The sequence below is a fragment of the Herpailurus yagouaroundi genome, unplaced genomic scaffold (assembly GCF_014898765.1).
Source record: "Herpailurus yagouaroundi ecotype Mexico unplaced genomic scaffold, PumYag 67690, whole genome shotgun sequence".
NCBI classification, from domain to species: Eukaryota; Metazoa; Chordata; class Mammalia; order Carnivora; family Felidae; genus Herpailurus; species Herpailurus yagouaroundi.
This window is the reverse complement of record NW_024420490.1, coordinates 5,727,189-5,749,021: the sequence shown is the minus strand read 5'-3', so window position 1 is coordinate 5,749,021 and position 21,833 is coordinate 5,727,189. Positions and strand designations below refer to the sequence as shown.

At 43.7% G+C, this 21,833-nt stretch overlaps 1 protein-coding gene across 14 annotated transcripts in view; it reads left to right on the top strand.

Annotated features, from left to right (window-relative positions):
- The window catches only part of MAP7D2 (MAP7 domain containing 2), a 107,029-nt gene that overhangs the window by 68,364 nt on the left and 16,832 nt on the right, over window positions 1-21,833 (top strand). For 10 of the 14 annotated variants that reach the window (XM_040468339.1, XM_040468336.1, XM_040468341.1 and 7 more), the window contains 4 exons: window positions 3,187-3,341; window positions 6,555-6,682; window positions 15,722-15,990; window positions 16,588-16,720. In XM_040468339.1, coding sequence (XP_040324273.1) covers window positions 3,187-3,341; window positions 6,555-6,682; window positions 15,722-15,990; window positions 16,588-16,720 — 685 coding nt within the window. The remainder of the gene's footprint in view (window positions 1-3,186; window positions 3,342-6,554; window positions 6,683-15,721; window positions 15,991-16,587; window positions 16,721-21,833) is intronic. The other 4 variants (XM_040468338.1, XM_040468351.1, XM_040468350.1 and 1 more) reach the window with 1 other exon arrangement.

The window sequence follows — 21,833 nt, the reverse complement described above, 5'->3', positions numbered from 1 at the left end:
TTGGTCCTTGTTGAAGGCACCATTACAGCAGAATTGTCATCAGCAGGATTCTATACAGCAGGCTGAGGCCAGTCTATGGTATTGACCTCACTTATGCCCTTTAGAGGTTCTGAACTTAGCCAGTTAAAACACAGACCATTAGCCATAAAGGTCTGTCTTACAAAGCCAGGTAACTTCCTCCGTAAGTTTCTCTATGAACCTTTTTTCTTTTTTTTAACCTGGCCCAAGGCATCAGTTCAGGTCCAGCCCAGCCTGGCCATGACCAGTAAGGCGAAGCTGTCCCAGAGTCTTTCAGGGCTGAGGCAGTATCACAGTAGTCAGAACTTAAGAAATATAATCCCTGAGGGCACACATGTCCCCTGGAGACAGTTTACAGTGTTGGGGAGCCCCCAGCAGGACATACATTGGTTGGCCACCACAGGGCAACCTGTCCGCTTTGTGTCTTTCCCACCAAGGGTCTTCCCCTCCCCAGGGTTCTTAATCTGGCCCAAGGAATTCAGTTGGGTCCTTGTTTTCAGAGGGACTGCCTGAGGTGGCCAGTTCTTTTTACTTTTTCAATTTTTTTTTTCATTTTTATTTATTTTTGAGGAGGGGGGGGAGAGAGAGAGAGAGACAGAGCATGAGCTGGGGAGGGGCAGAGAGAGAGGGAGACACAGAATCTGAAGCAGGCTCCAGGCTCTGAGCTGTCAGTGCAGACCATGACACAGGGCCTGAACTCATGGAGTGTGAGATCGTGACCTGAGCTGAAGTCAGATGCTTAACTGACTGAGCTACCCAGGCGCCCCAGTGAGGTGGCCAGTTCTAAACAGTTCTGTCAACAACACAAGTTCGTTGCCTGCTGAGTGCGGACAGCATGTGGAGGTGTTCTTTAGGGACTTTGCAGGAACTGGCCCACCCTGTGGTTCACGGTCCCACTGTCACATGCAACTTGGGCTCAGCAGTCCACTTGCAATGTGAAGCACTCACAGCAGCTGGCACAGGCAGCATGATTTTTCCTCCAGAAGAAGGGAGAGTTCTCAGGAACAGTTCTGGAAAATAGAAATCACAAATGTCCTTCCCCTCCCTGGCACCATTCCAGGTGCTAGATTTTGTTGTTGTTGTTGTTGTTGTTGTTGTTGTTGTTGTTTTTATTGTTACCAGCGTGCCCCATTCAGTAATTGAAACTTTACATTTTCTCAGTCATCATCTATTTTTAAACTGACCTTTCATAAGGAAAGGTTGAACGTCAGAAGGACAAGAGCATTTTTACAAAAAATTTTAACTTAACCAGAAAGACACTCATGTTCAGGAACAAAATCCTGAATTTTCAAAAAAAAATTTCAAGATAGGTTTGCATCAACTGCCATCTCTTTAATCTTATTAATTTATGCAGTGAATAGCCTAGAAAAAAGCAATCCCTCCTTGGGAACGGGTGCATTTAACAAATTGCCTTCCTCAAGTGTGCGTAGCAGGAGAAAGGGAAGGGAGGGAAGTAGAGTCAGATTCCCAGTCCATTGTTACAAACTTTCATCCCAGAAAGTCAAATACCAAAAATCTTGTCAGCAGGTGTTGAGTCTAATCATCAGGGCTGGGTGAAGGGGTCATACTCCCTGTGAGTACTCTGTCCCAGCTCATAGCTGTGGCAGGAATCACAAATTAGGAATATCATTAGGCTCTGCATCAGAAATTAAGAGCTGACCAGCAGTCCCATGTCAGATGGTCCCATCAGAAAACAAACTCTTTCCCGTGAGCATTTGTCTATGATGCAGATGGTGCAGCCAGTGTCCGTGATACTTTCACAGGTTAGGCCCTATGGAGGGGTGTTCTGTATCTGTAATAGTCCCGGCTTGATTTTTAAAACTCCATAGGTATCTCTCTGTCTGGAGATTGCTCTCTTGTCATGTCTCCCTTTTTCCAGAGGCTCCATTACACAAAAGTCAGCACAAAAATAATCAGGTAGGAAGGTTTGTTCTGGTTCCAGTACTTAGAGTTTTAATTTCCAGCCAAACCACCGATGGCAAAGAACAAGGAGGTTGTGCCTCACTCCCGCTTGAGGGAGAAAACAAAAACCAAAGGCATCACCTGGGTTGTATTTTTCCCCTTACTTCCCCTTACTTTAGCCAGTGTGGCGAAAAGCAGCCAGGGGATCCAGCAAGCCAGCTCTTGGAGTTGGATGGGTTATCTTCAAATAGCATAGGTATTTTACCTCTTGCAACACACAACAGCTTGGCTTCTGTGTGATATGGTAGCTGACTCCATAGCCACCAGGCATCAGAAGGTCACCATCCTCCATCCCTTCAGCCTTTGTTTTTCAAACACCACTTTTACCATATGTCAATGAATCAGGGTCAAGCTCACAGTTTCTGCTTCTCGCATCAATTGTATCAGCGTCTCCAAGACCAGCCCCAGGTTTTGTGATTGCTAGGACTCAGCATATGGTGGCACTCACAGCCGTGATGTGTTATAATGGAAGGCTGCACAGCACATCAGCAGAAGGAACTGGCACACAGGCAAAGTCCAGAAGACACCAGGTGCAAGTTTCCAAGAGTCCTCTCCCAGTGGAGTCACACGGGACGTGCTTTAATTCCCCCAGCGACGAGCTGTGGTAACACATGTGAAATGTTGCCGACCAGGAAAGCTCGTTAGAGACTCAGTGCCCAGGGTTTTCATTGAGGGCTGGTCACATAGGCACCCTCTGTCAATTATATACCCGAATTCCACAATAAGTCATGTTGTTTATACAAATAGCAGAGGCACAGTGAGCTACTGGTCAGTTAGAGGGTAAGAGCCCTTCTGAAATCTAAGTTCCCAGGTGTTGATCAGGGGCCAATCTTGTAAGTAGGCCTCTCCAAAGACAGTAGTCAGGCCTGCTGTGTTAACTCTTGAACTGCACAAGGAAATTGATGTTTAGAGAGGTTAAGTAACCTGCCCAAAGTGATCTAGCTGTTTGGTGACAATGCTAGTTCTGTCTGGTTCCAAAGCCCAGACTTTGAACTCATGAAATTAACTGGGCTCTTGAGCATTGAGTATGGGAGTCTTTCAAGATAGTGTCTATTCTGCATATATACTAGAAAAAGTTTGGTGATATTTGGAGAATGTGCATTGCCCATGTCACATTTTAACAGAAATGTGTTCTTCCCAATTCCCTGCTCCCCCTACTTTTTCCATCTGTGCTCCCTGTCTCTTTGTGATATTTTAACTCTCTAGTATCCCATGCCTATCCTCGTGTAGCTCCTGCTGGCCCTCTTAAATCTTCTTACAAGTCTTCTCCCACTCGGAGTGCTGAGAGGAAGAAGACTACATCTACATCTGGCACGGGAGATTCTGGGAAAGGAGCCCCTGCAGGAGCGGAGGCCTCTCCGGTAGGTTGAAACCCACTCACTCACCTCAGGACTGGTTTATCTAACAGTGTGATTATTCCCTGTGCTTAACCTGGGGTCTCTGTTTCCATCAATCTCCAGAGACTGCTCAAGTGGTGAATTTGGTTTAAAATTTCATCCATCCTTGGAAAACCATTTAACTTTTTGCATCTTCCTAAATCTTAGTGCCTTGGAACAACTTCCTAAAGACCTTGTCCTTATTATAGCCTGCCCTCCGGAGGACAGGAGTCAAAAAGAATGCTCTGAGTGTCCTCTCTCTGCTTTTAAGAATGTCTGATTCTGGGCCAGTCTTGCCTCTGCGGGCGACTAGAACTAAGGTTCTAGGTCAGCCTTCAATCCATAACAGTGGCCTTCAAACATTTTTGACATAATACTGATACCATCAGTAAAAGTTGAACAGGTACTCCCAATTATGTATATTTATTTAGAAATTATACATACCATACTACTTTTTTTAGTTATCAGTTGTGCATAACAAATCACCCCAAATCTTAGCTGATTAAAACAAATGTTTATTACTGCACTGGTTCTTTGGGTCAAAAATTGAGGATGGCTTAGCTGGGTAATTCTGGTTCAGGGTCTCTCATGAGGGTGTGGTCAGGATGATGGCCAGAGCTGTAGTCATCTGAAAGCTTGGCTGGGGCTCTTACAGAATGGCTCATTCACATGGCTGCTGGTTTCAGTTCCCTATTGTGTGTACCTCTTCATAGAGCTGCTTGAGTGTCCAAATGACATGGCAGCTGCCTTCCTCTAGAGCAGGAAATCTGAGACAGAGACCGAGCGCATGCTGTGTGTGTGTGTGTGTGTGTGTGTGTGTGTGTGTGTGTGTTCACGCACAAGGGAAAAGCTATAGCACCTTTTATGGACTAATCTCACCTGTTACATACCATTGTTTTGCCATATGCTGTTCATTAAAAACAGGTCACTGAGACCAACCCACACTCACTCAAGGAGCATCAAACGACATGTGGACTTGTCTTAAAAATACCACATTACTGTACTATTGGGCATTTTTTGTAATACTACATGTATTTTTAAGATTTTTTAAAGATTATTTATTTTGAGAGAGAAAGAGATAATGAGTGGGGGGCAGACAGAGAGAAAGGGTGAGAGAGAGAATCCCAAGCAGGCTCCGCTCTCCAAGCTGAGCTCAGTGTGGGGCTCATTCTCAGCAACTGTGAGCTCCTGACCTGAGCCGACATCAAGAGTTGGATGCTCAACCAAATGAGCCACCTGGCGCCCCACCATTTGTATTTTTAAAATCCACTGTGACCCTGAGGTTCTTACATGAGAAGTAAGTGTGTTAGACCCTTGGGTTTTACTAAAAAGTCAATTACTGTGGAAGGGGGTTAACGTGTGTGGGAGCGGGAGGGCCAAATGAGGATTTGTTGTGGAGAAGTGCAATGGGGAGAGAAGGGAACCACCCTTGTGGAGCCCCCGCTACATGCCAGGCACGGAGGCCGTGCCTACTGCCTCTTGCTGACCAGAGACCATGGAGAAGACTTAGAGGGACAAGTCTATGGGGTTGCAGTCACCAGGTACACTGTTAAGAGTCCACAGCTCACTGTCCTGGGTGTTAAAAACCACATTTATTTCCACCTGTAGTTTTTTTGAGTGATTATATATTTTTGTACTCTTCCCAGTTTTTTTCTTTTAAAAATGTTTTAAATTCCAGTCCAGACATATAGTGTTATATTAGTTTAACGTGTGTAATATAATGACTCTACAGTTCTCTACCTTACTCAGTGCTCATCACAGTAAGTATACACTTACTCCCCTTCACCTCTTTGGCCTATCTCCTCCCCTCTCCAGCAACCACTAGTTTGTTCTCGTCTGTTTTTTGGTTTATCTCTTTTTTTCTGTCTTCATTTGTTTTCTTTCTTAAATTCCACGTATGAGTATTTGTCTTTCTCTGACTGACTTATTTCACTTAGCAAAATACCCTCTAGATCGGTCCATGTTGTTGCATATGGCAAGATTTCATTCTCTTTTATGGCTAATACTCCATTATATATATATGCCACATATTCTTTTTTTTTTTTTTGGACATTTATGCCACATACTCCATTCATCTATCTGTGGGCATTTGGGCTGCTTCTGTAATTTGGCTGTTGTAAAACTGCAATCAACCTAGGGATGCATATATCTTTTTTTTTAAGTTTATTTATTTTGAGACAGGATGAGTGTTTGCGAGCGGGGGAAGGGCAGGGAGGGAGAGCGACAGAGAGAGAGTGACAGAGAGAGAGAGAGAGCAGGAGAAAGAGAGAAAGAGAATCTCAAGCAGGCTCTGCACTGACAGCACGGACCCCAACGTAGGGCTCAAGCTCACGAACTGCAAGATATGACCTGAGCCAAAGTTGGACACTTAAATGACTGAGCCACCCAGGCACCCCTGGTACATATATATATATTTTGAGTTAGTGTTTTCGTATTCTTTAGGTAAATACTCATTAGAGGAATTACTGGATTTTTGATTTTTTGAGGAACCTCCATACTGTTTTCCATAGTGGCTGCACCAGTTTGTATTCCTGCTGACAGCACATGAGGATTCCTTTTTCTCCACATCCTTGTGAACACCTGTTGTTTCTTTTGTTTTTGATTTTAGCCATTCTGATGGGTATGAGGTGATAGCTCATGACGGTTTTGATTTGCATTTTCCTGATGATGAGTGATCGAGTTTCTTTTTTTTTTTTTTTTTTTTTTTGGTTTATTTCTTTATTTTGAGGTGGGGGAGGGGCAGAGAGAGAGGGAAAGAGAATCTTAAGCTGTCAGTGCAGAGCCTGACTTAGGGCTCTATCCCACGAACTGTGAGATCATGACCTGAGCCGAGCTGAAGACTCGGATGCTTAGCTGACTGAGCCATGCAGCCTCCCCGAGTAATCCAGTTTCTATATGTCCAGAATCATCGCATGGTTATGTTGTCAGCTTTTTGCAAGAGAACAAAGAATAGAAAGTCTTTGCATTTTGGGGCGGAAGTGTTTTTTTTTGTTTTTTTTTTTTTTTTTTATTGGATGACCTCACTATGATGATCTCATGGTGCTTCCCTGCAGATATGCCCATTGTGGGAAGCACTGTAGCTTCATATAGATCTTTCTGAAAGAAAGCTATGTATCACTTTTATCTGAGGTGTTTATAGAAATTGTAGAAGTATTGCCAGTTATGGGCCATGGCTGACCTATTCTGTGTGCCCTTCAGACAGAGAAGATGAAGAGAGGCCCTCGAACAACAGCTTCCGTTCCCAGCGTGGGCCTCGGGTCTCCTCTGAGAAGATGTGAGTTTCCAGGAAGCATTTCTAAGCGGTCATCCTCTCCAGTGACATCCAAGTAAGCATCTTTCTGCTTTGCCACAGTCAGACCATTAAGGCAGTTTGGTGGGGCTCTGTACGGTGCAGCATGTGCTTCCTGCTGCCAGGTGAGTCGTGGCCAGTCCAAGAGGCAAGCAGGAGGAATGCTGGACCTTGAGTTATATCATTTACTGTCTGTGTATCTTTGGGATAAGTGATGGGCTCTTCAGGGGTTTGTTGCCTGCTAAGTATGAGATTCTGATTTACTGAGATGAGTCACTCAGAATTTTCTCCTTTGGTCCATCAGTTCCATTCTGCTTTTCTGACACTCTCTTACACCTGCATCTAGAGTGATTACATTGTGCTTGGGTGCTCAACTTCATGTGTTTGTGCACTCACTCTCTCCTTCCCTCATCTGTGTCTTCAACAGAGAGGCAATAATAACTTGTCAGCCACCATCAGCAGTATGTTGTTTGTTGTTTTTTTTTAAATGAAGCCATTATGTATTTTTTTTGTTAAGAATTAGATGAACTCACCAATGAAACTGTGTAACTGAAAAACAAATTCACACTGTAACCACTCTCTTAAGTCATTAAAATACTTTTCTTACAGTAACCAACAAGAATGACTCAGGAAATAACTCAGTGCAGTAGAATGGAAATATCTTCAGTTGTCCTTACTGAGAAAGAAAGAGAACTATGATTTTAATTTTAATTTGGGAAAATGGGAAACTCTTTATATAGAGAGAATCATGTGACACTTGTTTAGTACATCAATTTTTTTCAAAGAACATAGGATAAAACAAATTTAATGAATGGGAATTTGTTTAAAATATTTCAGAGTGACATCAGGTCATATTTCTAATTTGTTGCTGTCTAACAGAGACTTTTTCTCTATTATTATTATTTTGTTCAGAGAACACTATGGTTTTTATAGACTGTTATTGATATATCTTTCTTCTATAATTAAAATCCTTACATAAGGTATTGCTGAGTTAATAGTATCAAGTTTTTGTTTTGTTTTAAGTCCATTGCATTCTTTCTGTGCTCATATTGCCTGTTTTTGGTTGTGATATTACTCTCTTGCAAACCCCATTCACGTGTCACTACTCTGGTGTTAGTGTGGGACATTAACAGAGAGAAAAGCGTGTTCATATGGGGGTTTTCCAGATTACACCCCTGTCTTTCCTGGATATTGAATCATGGTCCCTGCATGGAGAGTAGCTGGCAAGTTTCATCATCATCATCATTGTAAATTTCACTAAAGTAAACTAAGGGGATTGTTGCCCTCTGTAGAGATGAGAATTCAGTTTTTGGAAGCAAGTTACCAGTGGGCTCTGTGCTCTCTTTGATGTTGAAAATCTTGATTGTGTGTTTCAGGAACTATTTTATGTTTTTTAATTGAGATATAATTGATAGATAATGTTATATTTGTTTCAGGTGGGCGAAATAATGATTTGATACGTGTATACATTATGAAGTGATGACCATAAGTCTAGTTATCATCCATCACCATACATAGATATAAATGTTTTTTCTTTTTTTTTGCGAGGGCTTTTAAGATTTATTCTCTTAGCAACTCTCAAATATGCACTATTTGAATATACAGTATTAACTGTAGTCACCCTCCTGTACATTGCGTTCCCATGGCTTAGTGATTTTATAACTGGTAGTTAGTGCCTTTTGACCCCCTTCACCCATTTCATCCACTCCCCCACCCTCCTCTCCCCTCTGGCAACCACCAGTCTGTTTTCTGGATCTTTGAGCTTGGTTTTGTTTGGTTTGGTTATTTTTTAGATTCCACATGCAAGTGAGATAGTACAGTGTTTGTCTTTATATGATTTATTTCACTTAGCATAATAACCTCAAGGTCTATCCATGTTGTTGCAAGTGGAAAGATTCCATTTTTTTAATGGCTGAATAGTATTCTGTTATATATGTGTGTGTGTGTGTGTGTGTGTGTGTGTGTGTGTGTGTGGAACTATTTTATATTTTAAAGGACATATCTGAATTTTATGAAAAGCTCACTTTGACCAAAGAGACTTAAAATCCCAGACTTTTTTTTAATGCAGTTCAATTTAAAGAAATGTTAAAAACTTCCCCTCTATGTAGAACAGCAATGGGTACCTAGTCGGTGCTTTATAAATATTTGTGGAATGAATGAATGCAAGTCCCTGTGCCATATGTTTTGGAGAACCTCCAAATAAGTGAGAAAAGTCTCCACTAGAACAGGCTGCAAGTGAGGTGGGGGAGAGTTGGGGATCCAGGTGAGGACACTTGCAGGCCTAGTCCGGAGAGAGACTTGTCCAACTTAAACTGCTCATCCCTCAGAACTCAGCTTGGCTGTCATCCTTTCCAGAACCAGCCAAAGCTGAATTTACCCCTTTCTCCATGCTCACAGAGCCTCATGTACATACCCCTATTATTCCTTCCTTCCTTCATCATATGCCTACAGAGTGTGTCCTCTCTGTCCAGTGTTCTCAGCCCTTGTGAAGCTTACCTAACAGTGAAAGGCAAATACATCAGGTGGTGAGAAGTTCCACGAAGAAAAATAAAACCAGGTCAGATGATAGAGTGGTAGAGGGGAGTAGTAGCTGGCTGGATATGGTGGTCAGGGAAGACTTCTCTGAGAAGGTGACATTTGAACAGAGCCCTGCATGAAGTAAGGGAGCAGGCCTTCTTGCACTGTATCATCTCCTGCTAGACTGCCACGAGGGTGAGGTCCAATGGGATTTATTGTTGCATTGTAGGTGCTCAGGATGTGTCCGTGCGATGGAAGCTAGAAGGGCACTAGAGTCTGGAGGGTGAGAGCAGATTGGCTGGTGGGTATGGGTGTTGCTAGGACTGTTCTTGCCCAAGGACTCAGGCCCTTTGCCTCCCCTTTTCTTCTGAGCCAACCATGAGTTTTTTTTCTCTCACTGATCATTCCCTTAAACGTTCTCCTCTCTGGGCTATGTATTTCATCTGGGGAATTTTTAAAGGATGAGGGATACCTGCTTCTACACTGTACTGCAGCATATTCCTGCTGCTTCAGCAAAGAAGAAGTAATAGAATGACCTTGTTTTCCAGAGCCCTGTACATGTCATCTCTAGTGCAAGCAGAAAAAATAGTAAACTCTAACACAGCTGGACTTCTTGTGTACTGTCAAAACTACCTGAATCATTAGCTCCTTAAGAAGTTCCCTGGGGTGGGAATGCAAGCTGGTGCAGCCACTCTGGAAAACAGTATGGAGGTTCCTCAAAAATCTAAAAAAAGAACTACCCTACGACCCAGCAATTGCACTACTAGGTATTTATCCAAGGGATACAGGAATGCTGTCTTAAAGGGGCACATGCACCACAATGTTTATCACAGCACTTTCAACAATAGCCAAATTATAGAAAAAGCCTAAATGTCCATCGATGGATGAATGGATAAAGAAGATGTGGTATATACATATACATATACATATACATATACATATACATATACATATACATATACATACATATATATATATAATGGAGTATTTCTCAGCAATCAAAAAGAATGAAATCTTGCCATTTGCAACTACGTGGATGGAACTGGAGGATATTATGCTAAGTGAAATTAGAGAAAGACAAAAATCATATGACTTCACTCATATGAGACTTTAAGAGACAAAACAGATGAACATAAGGGAAGGGAAACAAAAATAATATAAAACCAGGGAGGGGGACACAACAGAAGAGACTCATAAATATGTCTCCATAGCAAACTGAGGGTTGCTAGAGGGGTTATGGGAGGGGGGATGGGATAAATGGGTAAGGGGCTCTAAGGAATCTACTCCTGAAATCATTGTTGCACTATATGCTAACTAACTTGGATGTCAATTTAAAAAAATAAGAAATAAAACAAGTTAATTTAAAAAAAAAAGGAAGTTCCCTAGGGACAGGAGTTTGCTCCAGTACCTCTAAATCAGAATTACCAAGTTGAGAGGTCTAAGGAGAAGCAAAAATTTCTTGGTTTTTAAGACACTCAAAGAGATAATTTCTCCCCAGGTGAAAATTAATGGCTGAACCACACTGGGTATGGACTAGGTCTGAGAAATGTGGGAAGTCAGGTAGACTGTAAATAAGTTCTTGAAAATCCAGCCAGACTCCACAACAGTGGAAAAGAATGGATCCTAGTTGCCCACAACCAATGGATAGATCTCAGGAACATAGTGTTGAGCAGCAAAAGGAATTGTAGAAGAATGTCAGCAGTATGACATTTATATTGAGGTCCCACATGTGCAAAACTAGCCAGCTTGTTTTCATGAATATAAATGTGCTAAAATGATTTTTAGAAAAAGAAAATGGCAGATATAAAATGCAAAGTAATGATGGCCTCTGAGTGGGGTGTGAGGGAGGAGGTCAAGAAAGGGCACATGGGAAATTCTAGCATATTTATAGTGTCTTTCTTTGGAACTAGTTGTTAGGTGTATGGGTATTTGTTATCTCATTCTTCATACCTTCAGATTTTATAAATATTTTTTGTACGCTCGATATTGAAAAAGAATGCTTGATTCTTAAAATGATGTCACACACAAAATAAATTCCAGTCAGAGTGGCATTTTCAACCTTCCTTCTCTCTGTGCAGACCAAGTGTGTGTGATCTTTAAAGAATACTGGAAGCAATGTGGCTTTGAATGGTGGCTTAGTTAGTTCCTTTGAACCCCCAACCAGAAACTCAGATAGGTCATGTGATAAATGCCTCTGACAGGACATTGTTCTACTCCAGGATCTCAGATAAATTAAGCCACTGTTCCATGGCTGTGCATATTAATGGCATTGCTCTTTTAAGCGCTCAGGTTTATTTCCATTGTTTGCATTGTTGGGTACTTGTATGGGTTTTAGAAAACTAGCTTCAGCAACACTCTCAAAGATGTGGATGGAGCATAGCTTCCTTCTTGTAACCTAGAGAGAGGAAATCAAGTGTGGCCAAGTGCGTTCACCCAGCCCATCCCTGCCTCTGAGTGTTGGCACCGCCTGTACTCACAAATTCTTCAGTGTGAAATGTTCTCTAATGGTTTCAGGTTGTTAGAAATATGTTCTGAGTCACCTTGGTCATTACACTGGGGAATGTTTCATTTATCTATTGCTGATGTAGCAACCCAACCCCCCAAATTTAGTAGCATAAAACAACCATTTGTTATTAATTCTCATAGCTCTGTGACTTTGGCTTACCAGAGGGTCTCTCTTGGGGTCTTTTGTGTGTTTTTTCTGTAGGTTGGCTTGGGTTCACCTGGTGGTTTTCACCTGTGGTCTTCCATCATAGATTCATTGTCACCTGGGGCTACAGTTACCTAGGGCTTGACTGAGCTGGAGGTCTGAGATAGCTCATTCACCTGACTGGCAGTTGATGCTGGCTATTGGCTGGAGCTCAGTGGGGGCTGACAACCAGAAAAGAGTGGCTGCACATAGCCTCTCCGTATGACTTAGGCATCTCACAGCATGCAGTTGAGTTCCAAGAGGGAGGGAGTGTTCCCAAGAGTGAGTGTCTCCCAAGGACAGGAAGTGAAAGCTGTCAGGCCATTTAAGTACTGGGCCCTGAATTGGCACAGCATTCCTTCTCTGCTCTGTTTTATTGGTCACAGCAGTCAGGCCAACCTAGAATCAGTGGGATGGGGGAAGAAACTCCAAAGATCATGTTGAGTCGGGAGAGATATTTTTGTGACCGTCTCGAGAAAATACAGTCTGCCAAAGATAATCACTTTGAGATCTCATGCCTGAGATCAATTTTGTATCAGGAACCTAGGTTAACTTCACTTTATCACGGATTTTGAGAAACAAAGTAGATTTTGTGTGTCCACATGAGTGAAAAATTAAGACCAGATTGTCAGCATGGCCCCAAATAAGTACCTCCCACTCAGAATCATGGGCTCATGGAAGATTCCTGGAGCCAGCCTATTCCTTCAATGGTTGAAGATGTTTAACCAGTCATTACTGGGCATCATTGTATACATCTGCATATATGGCGTGGTTACTCCTGCCTACAGATGAGTGTCTACTGTGGATCGGGGCTCCTGCCTTGACAGTTTACCAGTTGTTTTTGCCACCACCATTGTTCTCAAATAAGTTTTTACATTCTTATCTGCAAATTTTCTTGAAAAGGATAATCACAAATGTTAACTTATGCTCCTTCCTCATAGCCATACTTCTACATTTATCCAGTCTATAATCCTGTACTTTTTCAGTTTTACTAGAGGATTCAGTTTTTATTATTTTTTTTTTAATTTTTTTTAATTTTTTTTCAACATTTACTTATTTTTGGGACAGAGAGAGACAGAGCATGAACGGGGGAGGGGCAGAGAGAGAGGGAGATACAGAATCGGAAACAGGCTCCAGGCTCTGAGCCATCAGCCCAGAGCCTGACGCGGGGCTCGAACTCACAGACCGCGAGATCGTGACCTGGCTGAAGTCGGACGCTCAACCGACTGCGCCACCCAGGCGCCCCTAGATCAGTTTTTAAAAGCTTATTTATTTTTTATTTAAAAAGTGTGTTTTTTTTTTTTTTTAATTTTGAGAGAGAGAGAGCAGAAGGGCAGAGAATGAGGGAGAGGGAATCCCAATCAGGCTCTGTGCTGCCAGTGCAGAGCCCGGTGCAGGGCTCAAAACTTATGAACTGTAAAATCATGACCTGAACCCAAACCAAGAGTCAGATGCTCAACTGACTGAGCCACCCAGGTGCCCCACCTTTTTATTTTTAAATCCTCTCAGCCCTACAGAAGAATTGCAAGACTAGAACAGAGAATTCCTGTATGCCTTTCATCCTATTAATGTTTAGCCATATTTGCTTTATCATTCCCATCCCCCAACTCACTCACGTTCACTCTCTATAGACACACACACACACTGATTTTTTTCCCCCAGAACATTTGAGAGTAAGTTGAAGACATCATGACCCTTTACCCCCAGGAATGAAGAGGTTCTTTGTGTAACCACAGTACAATTATAAAAATCAGAAAATTTAATTTTGACATGTTATTGTTACTTAATTTACAGTCTATATGCAACTTATGCTAGTTGTCCCAGCAAGATCGCTTATAACACTTTTTCCCCAGTCCGGGATCCAACACTGGCTCCCACACTGCATTTAGTTGTTTTGTCTCCTTAGTCTCCTTTAACTTTGAACAGCTCTTCAGCCTTTCTTCTCCATGACCATGACATTTTTATTTTTATTTTTATTTTTATTTTTATTTTTATTTTTATTTTTATTTTTATTTTTTTAGTAAAATGGGTGATGGGCATTAAGGAGGGCACTTGTTGGAATGAGCACTGGGTATAATATGTAAGTGATGAATCACTGGGTTCTACTCCTGAAACCAATACTACACTGTATGTTAACTAACTTGAATTTAAATTTTAAAAAATTTCAAATCAGGTTCAAGTTGTATTAATCAGGTCAGGTGATCACAATATTGTGTGGCCTTCAGTCTGGCTTTTACTAAGAGAAGATGTTTTCCTGGGCACTCAGAGTTGGCATTTTAGCATGAGAACGTCATTGGAAAACTGGCCTGTATCTTACCTAATCCGCATACCACTTGAGGATTTTTCAGCTGAAGGCCAAGTACAGTGTTGATTTAATCATAGTTTTCCCTTACCACCAGGATCTGATCAGGTAACTCTTTAAGCCTGTGGTAATAAACGGGCCTTTAATATTATGTTGAATGGCTGTTTTTCTTGCTGTTTTCATAGATCAAAAACACTTGAATATTGGCAGTTTCATATGGTTCAATCTGCTACAGGATCAAGAATGACAATTTATAATTTATATACAGATTACTGTATGTTCTTCATAAAGGAACTCTGCAAATGCTACCTCCTTGAGCAAACATCTGGGTAAACCCAGCTTCTGAAGCTCCTTCAACAGACATAAGATAGGCTCCTGCATTTTTAAAAATGTTTTTTTAATGTTTATTTATTTTTGAGAGAGAGAGAGACCAAAGCAAGAGGAGGGGAGGGGCAGAGAGAGAGGGAGACACAGAATCTGAAGCAGGCTCCAGGGTCCGAGCTGTGAGCACAGAGCCCAGTGCAGGGCTTGTACTCATGAACCACGAGATCATGACCTGAGCTGAAGTCGAACACTTAACCGACTGAGCCACCCAGGCTCCCCCATAGGCTCCTGCATTTTAACAAAGTGTTATTTCCCTGAGTGACAATAGGCTTGTCCTCAGCTTTCACATCTTTCCAATAACAGGAGAGATTCTTTTAAACCTTGATAACCTCAAAAGAAAGACACCTTCTCTCCCTGCCTTTTGTCTGAGTTTGTTCCCCAGCATTTAAAAAGGAACTGGATATCAATCATATTTCAGTAAAGGTGACTTTTTTTTTATACACTTGATCTTAGCCAAAAGGCTGAGAAGCGATGGGTGAATTTTTTTTATAAAAAGAACGTGGGGACTTTGAAGATTTTATGTTGAGTGAAATAAGCCAAACACAAAAGGATACATATACTATATGATCCCACTTCTGTGATGTATCTGGAATAGTAAGATTCCTATGGACAGAAAACAGAAGGGTGGTTACTAGAGGCTGAGGGACGCAGGCATAGGGAGTTAGTGTTTAATGGGTATGTGGTTTTGGGGATGGCTGGTGGTGATAGTTGTATCACTTTGTGAGTGTATTTAATGACACTGAGCTGTACACTTAAAAATGGCTAAGATGGTAAATTTTGTTACATGTTTTTTGCCACAATTAAAAAAAAAAAGAGCCAGCTCATCCATTGCCATATGCTGAAGCCAGATCCAACCCTAGTATTCAACTGAAAAGTGGTATGACAATGCCTCACATTTTATCCTTACATTGTCAGTCAGACTTAAATGAGGTCACGACATGGCATTACCAGCTGGGCTTCCTAAAATCGTGTCCCTTCCACCAGGGATACCTTATAGATTCCATATGTTCCTGTTACAGTGTGTTGGTACTTTGAGGACTTTTGAGTGTGTGCTAAGCCTTCCATTTGTTCTTCTTGAAGGATGAAATTGTTCAGCTTTTTGGAACCAAGTATCTTATGAACAGAGGGAGGGTTCTCTGGTCAGGCCCAGTAGTCATCGTCTGGGCATGTTTTTGGTTTTCCAGGACAACTTCAAAAGCATATCCACAGTCTCCAAAGAATGTGAAGCCACCATACCCAGGGTCTCCTGTGAAGTACCGCTCTCCCACCTTTCTCAGCCAGGAAACACCCAAGAGGAAAGCAGAGAAAGAGAAGAGCAATAAAGAAAGGGAGGGTGCCCTGGCCCAGCAGGCAGCTGGCCTGCATGGGGAGGAAGCCCCAGAGAAGCACGTGGTGGACAAGCATGTCACGGAGAAGCATTTGGCCACAGGAGGGAAGACCGAGGGCAGTGGAGGTAGGTCCTTCTTGTTGATGCTGCCCGCAGCTTGGCTTTTCCAAGCTAGTTCTCTCTCTGCCCGGATCCACATGGGAGTCTCATGTTTGAGAGAAGGAGGGAGGGAAGGAGATGTTTCCCTGGGACAACTTCATGACCTCATGCTCTTTCCTCAGACTTGCACGTTGCCCTTGAGTCCTTCCCCTCGGTCTCCTATGGGTCCCCTGGAGGAGGGACTGACACTGGTCATGGCTTTGGAAGCTCATGGGGGTGTTGAGCTGCATCCAGCTAGCATCTGCACTTCCCACAGAGAAAGTCTCCCTTCAGTCCTTCAAGCTTCTGTGCTAGATGCAGTGAGTTCACCCAGAGTGGCCCTGCTGTGGTGGCTCCTGTGGGTTGTGCCAGCCACCATGTCTCTCCTCACCTTTCCACTACCCTCCACTGGGAGATGCATTCAGGGTCATAGCCGGCCCATTGCAACTTGTCAGTGGCTGATTGTGCTCGTCCCGGCAGCATTTCCCATGACCCATTGGGTTGGATTTTTTGTTTCCAAGTGGCAGCTTACTCATGTGAGTGCAATCACGGTTCCATTTCCCATGATCTTTTCCTCCGATGCAGCCTCAGGGAAGCCCACGGCAGGCACCACTGATGCAGGAGAGGCTGCAAAGATCCTGGCTGAAAAGAGACGACAAGCCCGGCTACAGAAAGAGCAGGAGGAGCAGGAACGGCTGGAGAAGGAAGAACAGGACAGGTATGGGGCTGTTCAGAGTTTCATTGCTATCTTCTGTAAAAGGCTGTGGGTAGAAGAGCACCTAGGTGGCTCAGTTGGTTGAGCATCTGACTCTTGATTTCACCTCAGGTCGGTGATCCCAGAGTCATGGGCTCGAGCCCTGTATCAACGCTGAGCATGGAGCCTGCTTGGGATTCTCCCTCTCCTTCTGTCCCTCTCCCCTGCTCACGCACACACACTCTCTCAGACTCTCTTCCTCTCTCTCAAATAAAAAAAAAAAAGGCTGTGGTAGAAAGAGCAACTTACCTTTGTTTCTAGAGTTTGGGTATTGACAAAAGATTAACAGAAAATAGGTCTGCGTGGCAGGTATTCAGGAGACTGCTTCTTCTACTAGATGTAATTAACACTGATGGAACTTTGCTCTTTTAAGACTACCTGGAAACTCCTGCCTAGCTCCCGGATCTATATGTTACCAATGGCTTCCCATTCTCCTCTTGGACTCTAGAACCAGCCAGACCTCATAGAACTATCAAGGGAGTTTGGACTTAGTTCATGAAATGAGGTTCTCCTTCAAGACAGAAGGTTCCAGGGGCGCCTGGGTGGCGCAGTCGGTTAGGCGTCCGACTTCAGCCAGGTCACGATCTCGCGGTCCGTGAGTTCGAGCCCCGCGTCAGGCTCTGGGCTGATAGCTTGGAGCCTGTTTCCGATTCTGTGTCTCCCTCTCTCTCTGCACCTCCCTCGTTCATGCTCTGTCTCTCTCTGTCCCAAAAATAAATAAAAACATTAAAAAAAATTAAAAAAAAAAAAGAAAGACAGAAGGTTCCAGATGGAGAGATCTTGATTCTGCTTTCCAAATCATGTTTTTTTCCTTAAACTGTCCTAACTTGCATCCCCAGGTGAGAAGGAGGAGGGTTGGAGCAGAGGCCACTAGATGGGGTGGAAGCTGACATCATTATCCACAAGCAACAAAGTACAGGGACTCCAATCCTGGAGTATGACAGAAGACATCATGGCAGTGGTTCCTAAATTTTGGGGGGGGGGTATCAAAACTGTACAGGGAAGGCAATGGAAACACACAGTCCTAGGCCCCATCCTGTTTCAGTAGCTCACCAAAGTGTGAGAACCACTGCATTGTTAGTACCAGGGCACTTGGTCAGAGTACAGACGGTTCTGCGTTTTCTGATCTTTGTGTTCAGAGAAAAATGCATGTTGGAAGACAAGGTAGATTTTATCATTAAATTGATAAGGAAGCTTTCAGGATAATCACAGAGTACAGTCCAGTGTGATTTAGAGAATTAACTTTACAGGAAGCAAGCCATGCTGCACCACTTCAAGACTGGTACTCAATTCAGAGTGATAAATAATAGAATAGCCTTCATCCTTAAGTGACCTTGGCAAATCTTTTGTGATCTTTAAATACAGGTTTGCTGATTTTTTTTAAGGGTGGGGTCTCGGTCTTAACTTGTCTTTTCTTCAGATTCTGTACTTCTGATGATTTTCCCACCTCCAGCCTTTTGGTCAACAGTGACAGATCTTTCTGTTGAGTGGTGTCTTTGGGCTGCTTTGAGTGGGCCATAAAATGTGTGAAGAGAGGTCACAGGAGGTGAAGATGAATCTCAGGACCTCAAATGACAGGCCTTGGTGATTGCAGGTTCTGAGCAGGAAGTAACGTTTTTGTGGCTGTATGCTTAGGAAGATGAAGCTCTTTACTTACCAGCGATCATCCTCTCTCTCTCACATTTCCTGTACAGTCCAGCTCCTGAAAGAACTGATTGTACTTCCCGTCTGTATTTCCTCAACTCATGTTCAGACCTCATGCTCATCATTCCTCCTAATTGCCAGACTCCTAATCCATTTCTATGTTGACTTTGACCTTGTCAAGATTGCCCTTGCTTGTTTGGCCTCTCCTTCTCCATCTCCTCTGTCTGCCCCTTATACCCTCACTTGTTGCCTGGGCTCCCAGCCCTCGCTCCTTGGCCAGCTTCACCTGACAAGCCCTCCCTGAGCAACGGTCCTCCCTCTTGATCAGCCATTTTCCTCGGCTCACATTTCACACAGCAGTTTCATGTTGAGCATCTGGTGTGCTAAACCAACTGTGTCCTCATCTCCCTTCTACCCTCGTTTTCCCTTTGCCTCATTTACCCTCTGTTTCTGAAGCTAATTTCATCTTGTTTTGTAAACCTTCAGTACTTCCTGGTACAAGGGAGTCTCTAACACATATACAGTGGTGACCTCTGAATCTGCGCCTATGGCCCAGTGTCTTGCTAGGCCTGCACTGTCCGCTACAATAGCCTCTAGTCCCATGTGGCTACCAAGATGCAAATTCACTAAAATGAAGTAAAATTCAGTTCTTCGGGTGTACTGGCCAGATTTTAAGTGCTCAATAGCTACATGGCTAGTAGCTACCATATTGGATAACAAATCTCTAGAACATCTCCCTCATCACAGAAAATTCTCTTGGATACCAGTGGTCTAGAGAACATCCCAAATGCCTTATGATTTCATTTGAGTATGTCCCATGTGCATCTCAAATTCATCATTAACGTGTGCAGAGTAGACGTTATTGTTTTTTCCCATACTTCCTTTTCCTTTCATAAGCTCTGTACTCCCATTTCAGAAGTCTCAGCGCCAGCTCTCAACTCCTTCCTCCCCTTCCTCCTCGTTTTCAAATGTCAGGTTTTTTGACCTTGTCAGAAGGTCACTTGTCAGGTCTCTCTGGGCTGCCTCATTGGCATTTCTCTCCTCTCCCTTTCCCTCCAGCCATTCCTCTCCTCTGAGCTCTGTCCCCTGTTGTTTCTCATCTGGACTTTGTCTGTGGCATCTCAGCTGACCTCTCTGCTCAGAGCAGGAGTTTGTCCACTCTCTACACCGGGTCCCCAGTGACTGTTCTCAAATAAGTGTCATTGTCCTGCTCCCATCCTTTAATAAACCAGCAATTCCCTGCCCACATCGGCCATCTAAACCCATCAGGAGGATGGTGCCCACCCTTCATGGCCATGACCTGCCACCACGTGTCCCTTTGCCTCCAGCAACCTGGGTACCAGCCTGCAGAGCTCCCTGACATGCCCCGATCATGTGGTGCCACACCTCTACATCTCTGCTTTTCCTTTGCTCCACGTGGACTCCTGCTTCTTCTCACCAGACACATCTTCCTTTCTCCAGACCTAGGTCAAGCCTTGCTCCCTCTCTGTAGCCTTTCTGGCCTGCACCTGGGAGAGAACTGAACTCACCTACTCTTTACCCTTTCTGAGCCCAGCCGTTCAGTTGACTAACATAGCCTTCTCTGTTCATAGGCATGCTTCCCCCTAGTATGCACCTTTAAAAGGCTGGGGTACAGTCTTTGGACCACTGGTACTGCCACTCAGTAAATGTATGAGAAAAGCAGAGAAGGAGAAAGAGGCCCAACTAAGAAGCCATTGCAGGCACGGCTTAAGAGAAGGCAAGGGCTAATGCAGTATGTTGAAGATGGACCTGGAAAAGTGAGTGTGAATTCAAGACAGGTGGTCCAGCTACAGTCTGCAGACTTGCACAAATCAACAGAAACGGGTTCATTCAAAGTCAATGCTAGCGTTTGATTCTAAGGACTTAGGAGAATGGTACACCCAATAAAAGATAAATGAAGGACAGAAGGAGTTGGTTTTAGAGGACAACAGCTATCCATTTGGTTTTTTTTTAATTGTTTACTTACTTATTTTGAGAGAGAGAGAGAGAGAGAGCGAGCCCATGCACGCAAGAGCAAGGAAGAGAGAGAATCCCAAGCAGGCTCCATGCTGTTAGCACAGAGCCTGACTTGAGGTTCCATCTCACAAACCATGAGATCATGACCTGAGCTGAAATCAAGAGTCAGATGCTTAACCAGCTTAGCCACCCAGGTACCCCTATCCATTTGATTTTATATAAATCAAGTTTAAAGTGCCCATGAAATATCCACATGATGGGAAATGGAGTCAATGCCTGGGGAGTAGGTAAAAATAAGAGCAATACCCTTGACCCCAAACTGATTTTCCTCTCTCTTGGCAGGATAGGAAGCTTTGCATAGCACCATGTGGGTAGCAAGAAAGGAAAGTACCAGACAGCCTGGGACTGGAGAACAGTGGTGATGGATACAGCAGCAGTCGAGGCAGGAAGGGAGAGCTACGGCGACACAGCCTCACACATGCAGGGCTGTGGCAAGGTCTTGCAGGAGGGACATTTAATGCTGTCTATACCTGCACAATATGCTAAGATTGAGGAAAGGCTGTTGGTCTCAAGGTTAGAAGACGAGCTGAGATTTTAGAGGGAAACCATGGAGAAGGGTGGAGACATGAGCCAGCTTGGAGGTGAGAGGGCAGAGGCTCTGAACATCTGTGGCATGTTAGGAGGCTGTGAGCGGAGGGGGGAGGGGGTGGAGGAGAGTTGTTTGGGATGCTTGAGACCTGAGTGTTTGCCGGCCATGGAAAAGCACATGTTTAAGGGCGAGCTGATGAAAGGAAGAGAGGGGGATAGTGGGAGGAACACAGGTGCTGGAGGCCGTGGGATTCATAGCACAAGTGGTGGCATTTATAGTCTTTCACATCTAAGCAGAGGAAGAAAGGGGAAATTTTCTGACCAGTAGTGCCACAGAGAAGACAAGATAAGGAAGCCCAGATCAAGTGACCCCAATCTTGTCTGAAAGCGGTTGGTGATGCCATCAACTAAAGAGGATGTTGAAGACTGAGAAAAGGTAGAAGTTCAGACTGTTTCCACAAGGATCTGAGAAATGAGGGTAAAAGGTTGGAGTGGCAGCTGAGGCCAGGACCAGCTGACCAGTCAGCCTTGTGTGGGCCTTACTCTCATGAATTCTGGCAGTCCAGGAGGGGCGCAAGTGGTCAGGGAGGCCACCCAGGCTTGGAACTGGGCAGCACAGTGGCTTCCATGCCAGCCCCACAATGTTCAGAAGGAGGTCAGAGGCCTGGGACACAGAGAGAGCAGAGGGAACGGATGCAAGTGACCACACAGCACTCCTCGGGGCAGGTCAGGAGAGAAGGTGCTGAAGGACAGGTTGAGGGCAGATCAAAGAAGGGGAAGTTCAGATGTGGAAGATGAAGTTTTTTGTTTTTGTTTTTTATAATTTAACTTTATTTTTTATTTTTTAAAATTTACATCCAAATTAGTT